Genomic DNA, 15,735 nt, shown 5'->3' with positions numbered 1-15,735 from the left:
TATATAACGCCCAGCCGCCATGGCTCAGTGGTTGAGCCTTGACTTATGAACACAGGAGGTCACGGTTTGATTCCTGGTAGGATGTGGGTTTGGTCCCTGGTAAGGGGTGTGCAGGAGGCAGCCAATTAATGATTCTCGCTCATCATTTATGTTTCTCTCTCTCTCTCTTCCTCTCCCTTCCTCTCTGAAATCAATAAAAATATATAAAAAATATATAAGTTAACAATCTTATCAGTATTCCCATTTTTAAAAGTAAGTAGTTTCCTTAAGGAGCACACTTGTTTCTTTGTGTGTATGGTTTTTTTAAAAATATGTTTTTATTGATTTAGGAGAGGAAGAGAGAGAGAGAGAGAGAGAGAGAGAGAGAGAGAGAGAGAGAGAGAGAGAAATCAATGATTAGAAAATCACTGATCGGCTGCCTCCTGAACACCCCACACTGGGGATCGAACCCGTAACCCGGGCGTATGCTCTGACCGGGAATCGAACCATTACCTCCTGGTTCATAGGTCGATGCTCAACCACTGAGCCACGCTGGTTGGGCGAGAAGACTTGGTTTTTAGAAAAAAATATTTAAGTAGTATAATTCTCTTTTGGTTTTTAGAATGTTTTTACATTCTAATATTTTTTTCCTTGCTTATACTAGAAATAATAGTTAAATTTTAGAAGAGTAAATTGAGATAAAAGTTGTCATCAATTCCATTCTAGTAGTAATGTCACTAGGCACAGAAGGCATAAAACTGAGACACTCACCCTTCCATCTTTATCCACTCCAGCTATCTGTCCAGTTGCAATCCTAATTTTGTCAGGATGTATAGCAAGGCTGAAAAGCAGTATTAACAACAATTTTAAATATAGGAATCATACGCAACAGCAGAAATATGCCTTAGTATCAACATTTTTCAAACAGTTTTTTAATCATTAAAAAATCTCCCAGGGACCTATTTCTTTTTCTTTAACAAATCAAATAAACATCAAGTATAAAAAGATTTCTTTTCTAAGTTTCTAGCTGTACTTCTTTCTTTATTAAACTTGACAAATTAACAAAACACTAAATCTGAAGAAAATATTTATTCACAATTGTGGCTTAATAAATTAAACTTTTCTTTTTTTTCCCCTTCTACCTACCCACCCTTCTTTCCCCTCTAGTAATCGCCATGCTGTTATGTTGCCTGTGACTATGAGTTGTTTTGTTTTTTGCTTAATTTCTCCACCTAAATTGTTTTCATATGTCCAAGTTCCTTTCTAGTTCTGCACCTATGTACATATACATATTTCACATGGGTTTATTACAGTGAAGATGTATAACGCATTGTAATTTTAATCTATTAAAACATGAGCATTAAGGGTTTCAAGATGGTGGCTGAGTATGTGGATTTTTCTTGCACCAAACTGGAAATAAAGCTAAACTGGGGAACATTCACCCTGAATTACCAACTAAAGACCAGTTGAAGAGGAGGCTTTTAAACAAGGAAGGGCAGAAACCACCTTGAGACTGAGAGGGAGGGAGGGAGGGAGAGAGAGAGAAACATTGATGTGAGAGAGAAACATCAATTGGTTGTCTCTTGTACGCACCCTGACTGGAGAGCAAACCCACAACTTAGTACCTGTTCAATAGCTAGCATGATATGGGCGGGAGTTAGCCTCATAGTCAGCCAGCCTGAGGAGAGATTCCACCCACAAATGGGACAATAACAAACAAGACCCAATTACAAAAGGAGAGCCAAAATAACCCACACAAATCAATACATGTGATACATCACATAAACAAAATGAAAGATAAGAATCACTGATCATATCAACAGATATAAAAAAAGCATTTGATAAAATCCAGGACCCCTTTATGATAAAAACTCTCAGTAGGTGGGAATATAGGGATCACACCTCAACATAACAATAAATGCCATCTATAAAAACTCTACAGCCAATATAATGCTCAATGGGCAAAAACTAAAAGCATTTCTCTCAAGATCAGAAACAAGACAAGGATGTCCACTTTCACTACTCTTATTCAACATAGTGCTGGAAGTCCTAGCCACAGCAATCAGATAAGAAGAAGAAATAAAAGGCATCCAAATTAGAAAGGAGGTACTAAAATTGTCATTATTCACAGGTGACATATTATACATAGAAAACCCTAAATAATCCACCAAAAAACTACTACATCTAATAAATGAAGTTGGCAAAGTAGCAGGATACAAAATTAATATTCAGAAATCGGTGGCATTTTTATACACCAATAACAAACTCTCAGAAACTAAAAAACAATCCTATTTACAATTGCAACAACAAAAAAGAAGGTACCTAGGAATAAACTTAACCAATGAGGTAAAAGACCTGTCTGTACTCGGAAAACTAAAGGACACGAAAGAAACAGAGGAAAATGCAACAAGTAGAAGCATATACCATATTCATGGATCGGAAGAATTAACATCATTAAAATGTTCATATTACTCAAAGCAATCTATATAGATTCAACGTAATTCCTATTAATATACCAATGACATATTTCACAGATCTAGAATAAATATTCCAAACATTTATTTGGAACCATAAAAGCCCCAAATGGTCACAATACCAGATATCAAACTACACTACAAAGCCACCGTAATCTAAACTGCCCAGTACTGGCGCAAGAACAGGCATATAGATAAACTAAACAGAACAGAGAACCCACAAATCAACCCATGCCTTTAGGGTTAATTAATATTTGACAAAGGAGGCAAGAGCATGCAGTGGAGTACAAACAGTCTCTTCAATAAATGATGTTGAGAAAATTGGACAGTTACATGCAAAATAGTGCAACTAGACCATCAACTTACACCATACACAAGAAAAAAGAAAAAATGGATAAAAGACATAAGGCAATAAAATTTCAGACATCTCTCAGAGCATTATTTTTGCTGATATGCTTCTGAAGGAAATATAGGAAAAAATAAATAAATGGGACTACATCAAACGAAAAAGCTTCTGTACAGGAAAATAAACCCTCAACAAAACAAAAAGGGAACCCACGATATGGGAGAAGATATTCACCAATGATTCATCTCATAAGGGGTTAATTTCAATATATATAAAAGAACCAATACAGATCAACACCAGGAAGACAAACAATACAATTAAAAATGGGCAAAGGACCTGAATAGACACTTCTCCAAAGAGTACATATACATGGCCAATAGACATATGAAAAAATGCTCAAGGTCACTAATCATCAGAGAAAATGCAAATTAAAACTACAATGAGGTATCACCTAACACCTGTCAGAATGGCTACTATCAATAAATCAGCAAACGACAGGAACTGGAAGGAATGTGGAAAAAAGGGAACCCTAGTGCACTGTTGGTGGGAATGCAGACTGGTGCAGCCACTGTGGAAAACAGTATGGAGTTTCCTCAAAAAACTAACAATGGATCTGCTTTTTAAAAATATATTTTTTAACTGATTTTTAGAGAGGAAGGGCATGAATCTGGGTTGCAGGTTTGATCCCCTGGCCCAGTCAGGGCTCGTTTGGGAGGCAACCAATCGATATTTCTCTCACACACTGATGTTTCTCTCTCTCGCCCCTTCTCTCCCTTCCTTCCACTCTTTCTAAAAGGCAATGCCCGTAATATCCTTAAATTCTGAGGTGTCCACAAGAAATCATTTCCAATAAAACCAAGATTTTTAAAACCCCAAGAAACAAAAATGAGAGCATGAAATTAAAAAACAAACAATATTAAATGATACCAACCATTTCACACAGTCTGTATGACCCAGGTAGTGCCGTTGAGTTCTCTCCTCATAATTAAATAGTACTACTACTGATGCTATGAAATAAACTATTTCCCCGGTAGGAAGAAGGTAAACATTAGCTCGACAGTCCTTTCCTCGATAACCATATCTTAAAAGGAAGAGTCAAGGTTTTAAACAAGCATAATATTCAAGGTGTTAAATTAACATTTTTTTCAAGGATACATAAAGATATCAGAAAGGTATAATGTAAAGAGGACTGGATTGGAATTTGAAAACTCATGTTTGCCAGTGTACTTGAATCTTAATTTCCCCATTTAACAGACACATATAGATTGAGTTCCTGATGTGTCAGGCACAGAGCTAAATATACAAACCAATGTGAGGCCTATGTCCCTGGAGCTTAGTTAGGCTCTGGCAAAAATGACAAAAACAAACACCAATTATATCGTTAGAAATTGTGGGGGGAAAATAACAGCATGGTAGAAGAATAAAAAGACCTAATTTAAATGGAGAGAAAAAGAGGGATCAAAAGAAGGGCTATCTGAGAAAGTGACATTTATGCTTGACCTAAATGATAAAGCAGAGATTGTCAGGCATAGTTTGGTAGGCAGAGTGTATGTTAAACAGTTGTACAGAATTATAGGATTGGAGAGATTTCCCAAGCTAATTTCTGCCAAAAGGAGGGAATGATTCAAGGGGTGAGGAAAGAGAATGTAGGAGAACAGAGACAGAAAGCAGAGTTCAAACTATTAGCTCCCTTCTGCTTCACTGTGAGTTTCTTAGACGTTCTGAGAGAAGGGAGAATTTCTAAGTGAAATTAGGAGAGATCTGTTTCATATAGTCATTTTTTAAAAAGTCTGGCTAAGAACAGAAGTTAATTCTGGAATTAAAAGCAACCTTGTTAATTTGAGCTCTTAATTCGTATTTCCTAGGTTACAAAATACTTAACTGACATTTTCTTATTTAATTCTCACAACAGACCTGTGAGGTAGGGGTTATGAACCTCTTTTTCAAGTGAAGAAAGTAAGTTTTACTGGGGGTTAGTGGCAGAGCCATGACTCAAACACTAGTCTTCCAATTTCAGTCTAATGCCTTTGCTATCATATCACAAAAACCTACCATAATGATCTAAAATATTGCTTGTCCTATTCAAAGACATTAATTTTGGTGAATTTTAAATTGCTAACAGCAAAATATATAAAACATGTAAAAGGATCAGAGGTTGGTAAGCTTATTACATTTACTTTCTGATATAAAAATCATTTTGATAGAGGTTAGGTAAACTAATTTTCTTAAATGAAGCCAGAGGATTTGCTGTCACGGTAAAAAAGGATACACCCACTCCAGTTTGAGCTTCTCAGGAGGCAGTTCTGTTCTGATGTCATCATAGTTGTCAACATCAGAAGGAATAAACATTGTAATTGGCCGACCTCGCATAAACATTTTAACATAGTCTCCTTCTGTTGAAACACAAGACAAAAATTAAGTCAGAGATGTCTTTTCTGAATAACCACAGAAAAGTGATTAATGTAATATGATAAAAATAGCTACTTTAGAGTTCTAGTCTTATTATACATCATTGTTTTTGTGTATAAAAATCTAGACCAAAACATTGTAAGAAAAAACTATTTTTTTCCTTAAATGAGAGTAACTATTTTCATAATTAAAATATTTATGTGTGTAAGTTGACACATTTCAACAAGGCCAGGAAGGTTGAAGTAGAAAAATGCAAAAGAAAATAATTTTGTCGTGGAAGTTTAACAGTTGAAAAGAAGAAAGAGATTATCAAGGGCAGACAACAACCATGTCTACCACACTATTTGATCAACCTACTGATGATTTAATGACTTACAAAAAATACAGTCTCAGAACATTCCAGAAGGAGAGGCGTCAAATACCCTCATAAGTCAGGATGGGGAGAGAGACTCAGAGCTCTGCTATATAGGCTGTGAGAAGAGCTGGAAGGGAAAAGATGACCAATGTCCCTCACTTCACAATTGGGCCGACAAGCAGCCCTGGGTCTAAGCAATTAAATTCTATTATAATACAACTAGAGACCCAATGCATAAAATTCGTGCAAGGGGCTCGGCCCTCACAGCCGCAGCCTTCACAGCCCTGGCTTCGTCCGGAGGTTGTCCGGAAGGATGTCCAGTCTAATTAGCATATTATGCTGTTATTATTATAGATAACATTTTAAAGACAATGCCAGAAAACAGTTTCTAATTAACAGCCTAGGTTCTAAAACATCTTTTATTTCATAAACCAATGGCTGTTTATAAGATCTACAATAGTCTAAAACTAAAAATATCAAAAAGACAACTCCAGAATCAAATCAATCTTTATTATAAACCTTTTACAAGTGGAACAATATTTCACTTAATTAAACAGATGAAATTATTACTTATGCCTTAAAAAAAAAAAGAAGACACCAAAAAGCCCCAGTATTCCCACCTACATACAGATAGGTTTAATACATGTTGACAGTGGGTGCAAAATAGTTACAAAAGAACCTAAAGAGGAGGAGAAAATAAGGGACTGAGTACAAAGCATAGGAAGTGTCTATCACTTGTCAACTTGTGCGGACACAGACTGAAAATGTGGTCATCAACCAGAGGCTGATACAACCTTAGGACCTCTAATAATGACCTATACTGCTAAGGAGAAGAGTACATAATACTTCAATACTTTACATAATGCAAACCAAAGAAGGAAAGATACATTACTTTGCTGAAAGTCTACAAGTATTTCTTCAGAGTCATATTTAAAAATTATGCTTGTTATGGGTGAGAAGTTCAAGTTATTTTTATTATTATTACTCACAGTGTGCTCAGCCTCTCAGATCTAAGAACAGGCCAACACCTCCCACGCCACGATTTTAACACCACATGATGTATGTCTTTATTACTTCTGAATCTAAGAGTGGGCTCTGCTTCCTGGTGATTTTTAGCAGAGCTGAACTTTGATAACTAAATGATTACCAGCTGCAACTATTTCCCTTCTGCAACCATCCTTATCTGTATTTCCTTGTCTGTCCCCCCGCCCACCACAGTTTGCTTTCTTATCAATGTGAATTTGTTATATAATTTGCAATTGTTCTTAAATTTTAAAAAATATATATATTTTATTGATTTTTTACAGAGAGGAAGGGAGAGGGATAGAGTGTTAGAAACATCGATGAGAGAGAAAGATCGATCAGCTACCTCCTGCACACCTCCCACTGGGGATGTGCCCGCAACCAAGGTACATGCCCTTGACCCGAATCGAACCTGGGACCCTCCAGTCTGCTGGCCGACGCTCTATCCACTGAGCCAAACCGGTTAGGGCGTGAATTTCTCCCAGAATCTTTGATCACATGTGTATATCATAAATGCTTTCTGAATAAAAAAGAAAGCATTTAATAGATGCTTCTATCACCTCTTAGAGTAGATTGTATGTCCAGCAAAGGGAATAGGTTTAGGATAGTATAAAAGAAAAAAGCAAAACAAATCAAAACAAAAACGCTCACCTTTGCTAACAGAATACCATACTGATTTCTTTACCAACTTTCAAGCAGCACTAGCAACTAAGTAAAAGTAAAGGAACTACCTATCTAGAAATCCTGTGGAACAGTGTTAATAAAAATACCATAAACACCATTAGTTCATTTCTCTAGACACATATAATGTTGGAACTGAAAGAAATCTTAGAGCTCACCTACTTCCAGTCCCACTTTTACAGAGGGGAAACTAAGGCTCAGAGAGCTCAAATGAGTTTTTAGATTGTTTTCCAAAATTTTGTGTATTATGTAGAACTTGGGAAACATACTGAATGAATGATAAACTGGGATAAATAAACTAAACTTTATCTTACCTGTGTTCCTTTTACTTTTTAAAATGTGGCTACTAGAACATTTTATTTTTTTACTTTATTTACTTTTTATATATATGTTTCTATTGGACAGTATTGTTCACACAAATGGTAAGTGAAAGGGCTAAAGAGAATGAAACAGGGCAGAGAAAACTTACTGTGCTTAGCAGATATCTTGCAGAAAGCTTGCAGCCTTGAGCACCGCATAGCCCAGATAACCACTAGCCATCTGACGCTGGGAAGAATCAAGGACGGACCGGACTCTTATGTCAGCAGAGCAGTTGACAGCCAGCAAAAATTAATAAAAACCTATCTCTCCCTGCTCTCTTGGCTGATGCCTTTCTCGGTCTCAGCTCACCTGTACCCACGTGCCTGGAATAAAATCTCTTTTGATATATCATGGCCTCATGTCATAGGTGCGTGATGCCGGCCCACTCCGAATCTTTCAGTAAGGTCCTCAGGCTAGTCCAAAGAAGTCCAATTACCTGACAATACAGCTTACTTATATTTCAAATAATATTAGCTTGAGCTCTGAATCCCAACAGTAGGAAACAGAAGAGGAAGGTGATGTTTCTGCTCTATTATCTTTGAGAAGAGTGAATGCTAGTTAAAATTTTGAAATGCTTGATGCTACACTTTCCTTTCTATGTTCTTCTCACACCACCCCCAGCACTTCCTCTTCAGCCTCCTCAGGTTTTGTTAACCTTCTACCTTAGCATTTCCCCTAGTCTGTCCTGTCCCTCAAAGTGCTCCAAATTCCCTAATCCAAATCCTATGGGATATTACCTCGGGTGTTCTGAGAAAAGTTTTGCTAAAATGATTCCTAATGATGTACATAACTGATTATTAAAGTTGCTTATACATTTAAAAGACTTTAATCAAAATTTATTAATCTTTCACAGATTGTAAAAAAGTGAAAGGAAAACTTCAGACCGAGTGGAAAAGGAAGTTATTACTGGATAACTCTGCTCCATGATCAATTCCTCCAGGTATTTTTTTCACATCTTGCCCTATTTCTGGGCTTATAAATTAAACAAACAAACAAACAAACAACCAGCCTTCTGAACTTTGGGAATGCTTACAATTTAAAGCATCATTCTCCCCCAAATTTTCACTTTCAGAATCCATTAAAATATTTTTTTAAACAATCTTTAGAACTAAAAAGTCCATCAAAACTAGAATTTGCATTTTACCTTGAACTAAAATATAGTTGTAGAGTGTGACACTACCTAATATCAATAAACAGAAAATTAAAGATTCTTTAGTTTGAGCTTTGTCTCTGATATTAACAGTTATAGTCCCCAAAATCAGAGAGCTAAACAACAGACTTATAAACAAGACTAGAGGCCCAATGCACGAAATTCGTGCATGGGTAGGCTCCCTAGTGGCTGCCGGCTGCAGGCCAGGGCTTCCCTTCCCCCTCCCCACTGCCTGCGCCCCCACTGGCCAGGGCGGGGCTGGCCAGGGGGAGGAGCTGCGGGCGGTTGTCCGGCTGGCCCTGCCCCCTGGTCAAACTCCCAGTCGAGGAGACAATTTGCACATTAGGCTTTTATTATATAGGATGTTAGAAATATTGACTACAATATTACAGTAGCTGTGACAAAGACCATTTTAGGCAGGCTAAAATACTTTCTTAAAAAGAATATATTTTTCAAGCATAAAATTTCAAATCCGTTAATGACCCAGCTATATTGTAGTAATGATTTAACATTTTAAAATTCCAATGAAACAGTGTAATCTGTAAGTATATTTGGACTCTAACTAGGAATTTGATTTGTCCTATCATAAAGTCTAAATTTCACCCCTTTCCAAGGTCTAGCTGTAAAAGTTGGTCACAAAATAAACAAATTTTAAAAGGGAGAGGTGAATTAAAAGGAATATAAACAAATCTTATTAATCCTTTTTAAAGATTTCAAAAATTCCTATTTGTGGTGCTTGTCAAATGTTATATAGTTATTTTTGACCAAGTACTGAAATTCTACCTTAATTTTCTTTGTTCTATAGGCAGAGTTCTACTGGCTGGTAAGTTTTACTGAATTCTTAATTACGGGGAGTGAGGTGGTGATGAGTATGCATAATGAAGATATAAAAGATGTGAACCCAGCCCCTTAGGAGCTGACAACACAGGCATAAACAAGTCTTACACATCTAATCAACTCTCATACAAATTACTATAATAAGTCAAGTTGCAGTTAACTACTTTCTTAAATCTAAACCTCCTTTAATCAGATTTCTCTTTGGTGTTTTGTTTACAACTGTGATTATCATAAAAATTACTTGAAAATATCAGATAGGGGAGCTTGCTTAAGCATTTTAGATTATCTTTACTGCCTGGAAAAGTCTTTCTTTGGGAAAAGATAGAAAAGAAGTCTATTCCAACAATATAAACACATAAAACTTCTAAACACTGGCTAAACTGCTGAAAACTTCCCTGAACTAAAGCAAAATATGGTTGTATTTTAAAAATTCTCTCAGATCACTCATTTAAATGCTCAAAAAGTTATTTTAAGCACTAAATGGAAAAAAATGTTCATTACCAAGTTGTATTAAATTTTAATGCATATACCAAGTTGTATTAAATTTTTCTAAAGAAATTTAAAAAAATAAACTTCAGATGTCAAAACTTTTTTTATGTTAAAAACTATTCAGTCTTATTTCTTTATTAACATTCTTTGTCTCATAATATAAAGGTAACTAATCACAAGTTACATGGACATGACAGGGGAGAACCTTTCCACCTTGGTGGTGTTTCTGCTACAGGAAGGTTACTGTTTTCTCCTTGAGGTTGGATTCAGTTTACCAAACGCTCAGCATTCTGCACAGTCAGCCCTATGCGTCTTGCACATCCTTTTCACTTGTTACAGAAAACCAGGGCTTGCTGGACCACTGCTGTGGTGAGAACGCCCTGAGAACTTCCTGGCAATGGCATCAGCGCTCATAAATAAACAAATCCATCGCTTGTGCACATGCTGATTCTCGTTTTTCAAAAAGTCAATTGAAAAAGTGGTTTTAAAAACAGAAAGATGTGTCCTTGAGTTTTTTGTTTCCTCTCACAAAAGATTCCCTGGGATTTTCAAGAGGCTATTATTACGATATTCTTTTTTTTAACATTTTTTAAAAATTTAAGTTCATTATTGCTTAATGTATTATATATGTCTCCTTTCCCCCCCATTGACTTCTCCTGGATGTCAAAATATTTATCCCTTCTAGCTCTTTCTCAATTCAGCACAGTAGAAAGAGAATCAGGAGCTCACAGGGAGATAATAAAAACCTGTACATGAAATTCTAATGAAACAGGATTAAGGAGAGGCTTCAACTTCACCTTAAATGCTTTATTTCTAAACAAATAAAACAAAACACAAAAAACAACAACAAACAAATCCCTACAGTCTGAGTCAAACAAAGCAAAATATAAAGACCTAATAGATCTGGGTGGTCACTATATAGGGGCTAGCTATATATTATTTGCATACATTTCAGAAAGATTAAAATATTTCACAATCTTTAAAACATTTAAAAAGCATTATTAAAAGAAATACTCAAAATATTTTTGGTGAAACAGTTCCAGAGGAACCAATTATAAGTATAGTTCAGGAATGTGCCACATGATTTATTTTACTTTGCCTTTTCTCCCAATCTTGGTATATGTCACTGATCAACTGTACCTCTTTTATACTAAGCCTGATCACAAGTTTCAAAATTATTTTCAAAGTGCTTCAGGAAAATAGTAATTGTTACAGTGAGCAACACATCATAAAGTCTAATTGCCATTTCTGGACAAAATGGATTTTTAACTATGTTATCTTAGTTAATTGACATGCTTTAGGAATGAAGATTTTCTGATTAAATACATTTCCTAGTTTAGATTTTTTTTTTAAACATATGCTTATAGTTGTGAAAATATGGTATGGGTGAAAAGTTTTCAATCAGAATAAAATAAATATGCATAAGACTAGGATGTTCTCTTATGAAAAGTCATTATTTCCCATGTCCAAAGGGAGCAGTTGGGGCTTTTTTCTCAATTAAAAATAAGGAAAAAGAATTTTAAGAACACATATTATTAAAAGTTGGGACAGTTTATATAAAAAAAAATTGGAGAGCCTTTAAACATATTTTAATCTAGAAGATTGTTACCAACAACATCAAGAAATCAGACCTGTGCTTTTACAAGGCTTTTAAAAAATCTCTAATGGAGAAAACATGTTATTTTTTTTTATCTCTTTTAAAATATAGAGAATACTTGGACAAGCCCAGACCTAGGGATCTAAGTAATGTTTATTTAGCCCATCTTAAGAGACCCAATATCTAAGTTTTAGAAGTATTTTTTTTGAAATGCAATATTTGGTTCCATGTCTTTCTTTCCTGCTATTCAATAAACTAAAAAGACTTAAAGCAAGCACCCTTTTTCCTTAATTCTGAAATTGCAAAATTTTGGGTACCATCTCAGCTAAGGGCTTTTTGACTTTTTGTTTGTTTCAAACTGTACACCTTCATAGCAGGTGAGAATATACTCCCTCACAATAGGTAACAATATATAGACAGTGTCAGTAGGACTATTAGCCTATATACCTTATAGATAAGTTTTAGTTATTCTTTCAGATACAATACTCAATTTATAGAAGTATGATCAGGTCTTTGGACAGAATGCCTGGAGCCAACAGGTCAGAAAACAACACAAGGCACTGAACAAAAGCACCTGTATTCAAATTCTTTAAAACAAGTTAGTGAAGGAATGGGGGGGGGGGGTCTCCATTTTCTATTTGCTGCAAGAAAGAACTTTCAAAAGTTATTAGAGACTCTTAGTGCTGTCTAGTATAGAAGGAACTGAGGTCCAAAGTCTCAGTTACAAGAAAAAAATTATCAGATGAACAATGTTTCATGTTTTTAAATAATTTCTTTTGGCAAATGGAATTTTGAGCTTCTCCTCAATTTACACTCATAATTTTAATCATTATAGGATTCTGATTCTTTAAACTTCGGTGGTACAGGTCACTTTACCACTAACTAGGTCTCATGCTTACGCTCTTTCCTCTATACCACTTTGCTTCCCTTTCCTAAAAGAGGTGCCTAATGAAGCTTCTGTTCTTTAGAATCAATCAGTATTTTATAAATGTAACTAGTAGCCCATTTGCAGGAAAATCCTGCAAGCGGCTGTTGCAGCCGCATGCGCTGCCGCTGCCACTGCCTTTGCGGCCACCGTGCCTGCACCCGCTCGCCACTGCCGCCCGCCCTGCTCCGCCCCGTTCCACCCCGCTCTGCCCCGCCCTGGCTTTCCCTCTGGCAGCCACCTTGCTTTCCGCTTTTCCTCCCTCTTCCTTCTAAGTTGTCTTCAGTCTTCACTCCTCCCTCTCTCAGCACATGCAAATTAACTGCCATCTTTGTTGGGTAATTTGCATACTCGCCCTGATTGGCTGGTGGGTGTGGCTTTGGCTGGTGGGCGTGGCTTGGGCGTAGCAAAGGTGCGGTCAATTTGCATATTACTATTTTATTAGGTAGGATAAGTACAAAATTGTATGCACACTACAATCAATGATCTCCTTGCTGATTCTTAACAAAGCAAGAAATATCTTGCCTCAGGGCTCATGTACTTCCAGATTTCTCTGTTCATGCAAAATATAAGTTTCACAAAGTTCAGACATTGTAACTGCTGAATCCTGGAGTGCCTAGGATAGGTCTTGACAAAATATGCACTTGTTAAATAAGTATTTGTTCAATGAATGTTTAAAATGTGTATCTGATTTCACTTAGCATGATACATGTGAAGTAAGTCAGTCAGGAAAAGACAAGTATCACATGATTGCACTCATATGTGGAATCTAAGTAACAAAATAAATGGATAAATGGAGTGGATCCAGAGACATGGAAGCATGGAACAGAGTGCGGAATCTCAGAGGGAAGGTGGGGGAGGATGGTTGGGTGGGAGGTAATCAACCAAAACCCTTGTATGCATATATGCATAACCTATGGACACAGACAATAGGGTGCTGAAGGCCTGGGGTGTGGAGGGCAGGGGCAGGCTGGAGGAGGTCAATGGGGGAAAAGGGAGAACATATGTAATACTTTCAACAATAAAGAATTATTTTTAAAAAGTGTATCTGATAAAGAATAAAGAAACACATCAGAACTGGAATAGCTTTTAACCTTTTGCACTGGGATGTCGAGTGTGACTTGACACGGTTAGCATTAGAATAAAGAAATCGAGAAAAAAGCAAGCGAGTGCAAAGGGTTAAAATTACAAGATTACTTAAGAGTTTTCTTTTTCCAATTTTATAAATGATTTTTAGATTATTTGAACTGTGTGGCTACAACAAATTACCGAAGGCATTTAGACAATTACGTATTTCAAAATGACTTGTACTTTTCATCTGAAGCCATTTTTAGACAGGCAGTTTAGTAGCTAATAAATTGTCAATTTATGTCTCAATTTTCTAAAATATAATAACTATTCTTCCTGCTAAATACACCTGTAACTAGGATATCACTGCATGATTTGACAATTAAGCAAGAATGAATCTCATCTTAGAGCAGTGAAACTATAAGAGGAAGCATGTGATTTGGTGGTTGATGAGTTCCCTTTTCCTCAATTAAGCAGATTTCTCTCCAGTAGGAATCTGAGTCATTCAGGTTCTTAACATGATCAGACAATTAATTATGTGCTAAGACGCTATACAGGGAAAATGATTAAAGATTATCAAAGCCTGAAAAAACACACAGCAATAGCAGTAACTTGAGGGCATTCAGGTTTTGCCTTAAAATGAGGACATGTGAAACTTATTTTCCATATTTAAAAAATGTAATAGACTTGATAACCATTATAAGGATGAGCTTATAGGCTGTATTCATTTTGTTTATTACAAAATTTGTCAGATTATTATCTATTTTCCCCAATAAATAATTTTATAAAAGTTAGCTCAAAAGCTTTCTAATCAATAACTTACCAAATGAATAGGTATTGTACTAGAAACCTAACTGCTACATCTAACAATAAATAGTCCTACAGGAAAATTTCTTCAGTTTAACTTGACGTGCTAAGTCTTTATTTCTCTTGTGATGGGAGCAGAATGTGCCAGAAATAGCAATGAAAGTGTTTAGGCTTCTGGGATTTGAGTGTAGATAAAGATCTAAATCAGTACGAGCCTCTTGTCAGTGGTTTAACCTGTCCTCCCACACACACCTAGCTTCAGAGATTGCCCTGTGTACATCCCATTCCATCTCCCAGTGCCTTCATGCACGGTTTCCTTCCTTCGCCTAAGTGCTGATCAGAACATGCAGCTTACATACAGCTCTTCTCCTACCACTCTGCTGTGGCTGAAGGACTCAGGCCTTCGAAGTAAAATTTTCTCTGCTATCACTCACCTAAATGTATCAAATGTAAATAGGCTTCTTCCTAAATCAAAACAGATGGCTTGGAGCAAGTCACACTTGTCATTGTCAAAAAGAGCTAAAGAAATCAATAAATCATATTTTAAAGGTAGTCCAAAAATAACACATATTTTGGATTAATACCTAAGGTGTAAGTAAATGTGCTGTGAAATATGCTATTCAAAATGAATACCAAACTTTAAAAATATATCTACAATTTTATCAAATGAAGGTCATCTATTTAATGGTCATTTTTTCATCTTACAACACATTTTAGTGCAAGGATTTAACTGAAATTTACTTGATACGATGTGCCAGGTACTATATGTTTAAACACTTTATTACCTTCATAATAATCATTTAGGATTTATTATTGTCTCATGAGAAAACAAAAAACTTAAGAAAATGGCTTACTGGATAGAGCGTTGGCCTGTGGACTAAAGGGTCCTGGGTTCAATTCCGGTCAAGGGCATGTACCTTGGTTGCAAGCTCCATCCCTGGCCTCAGTTGGGGTGTGGGCAAGAGGCAACCAATCTATGTGTCTCCCTGTCTGCCTCTCCACCTTCCTTTCACTTTCTCTAAAAATCAATGGGGAAAAATATCCTCAGGTGAGGATTAACACCTCTCCCCCCACAAAAATAAGTAGTAATCTCAAGTCACAAAGCTAAGTAATGGTGAATCCACTCTCTGGACTCCAAAATACATGTGTTTAAACATCTACAGTCAAGCATGTCAAACTCGTGTTTATTTAAATGAGGCATGCGGCCCGCCAGCTGTGAGTATGACATGCTTGGT

General features: G+C 36.2%; 1 protein-coding gene across 2 annotated transcripts in view; it reads right to left on the bottom strand.

Annotated features, from left to right (window-relative positions):
* EML4 (EMAP like 4) overlaps positions 1 to 15,735 on the bottom strand; it is a 151,792-nt gene that overhangs the window by 51,485 nt on the left and 84,572 nt on the right. For both annotated transcript variants that reach the window (XM_079792090.1, XM_079792089.1), the window contains 3 exons: positions 5,069 to 5,192; positions 3,731 to 3,880; positions 751 to 820 (listed from right to left, as the gene is read on the bottom strand). In XM_079792090.1, coding sequence (XP_079648216.1) covers positions 751 to 820; positions 3,731 to 3,880; positions 5,069 to 5,192 — 344 coding nt within the window. The remainder of the gene's footprint in view (positions 1 to 750; positions 821 to 3,730; positions 3,881 to 5,068; positions 5,193 to 15,735) is intronic.

The sequence above is a fragment of the Cnephaeus nilssonii genome (assembly GCF_951640355.1).
Source record: "Cnephaeus nilssonii genome assembly, chromosome: 15".
In the NCBI taxonomy this organism is placed as follows: Eukaryota; Metazoa; Chordata; class Mammalia; order Chiroptera; family Vespertilionidae; genus Cnephaeus; species Cnephaeus nilssonii.
Note: the sequence above shows the minus strand (reverse complement) of the source record. Positions and strands in the feature narration are given on the sequence as shown.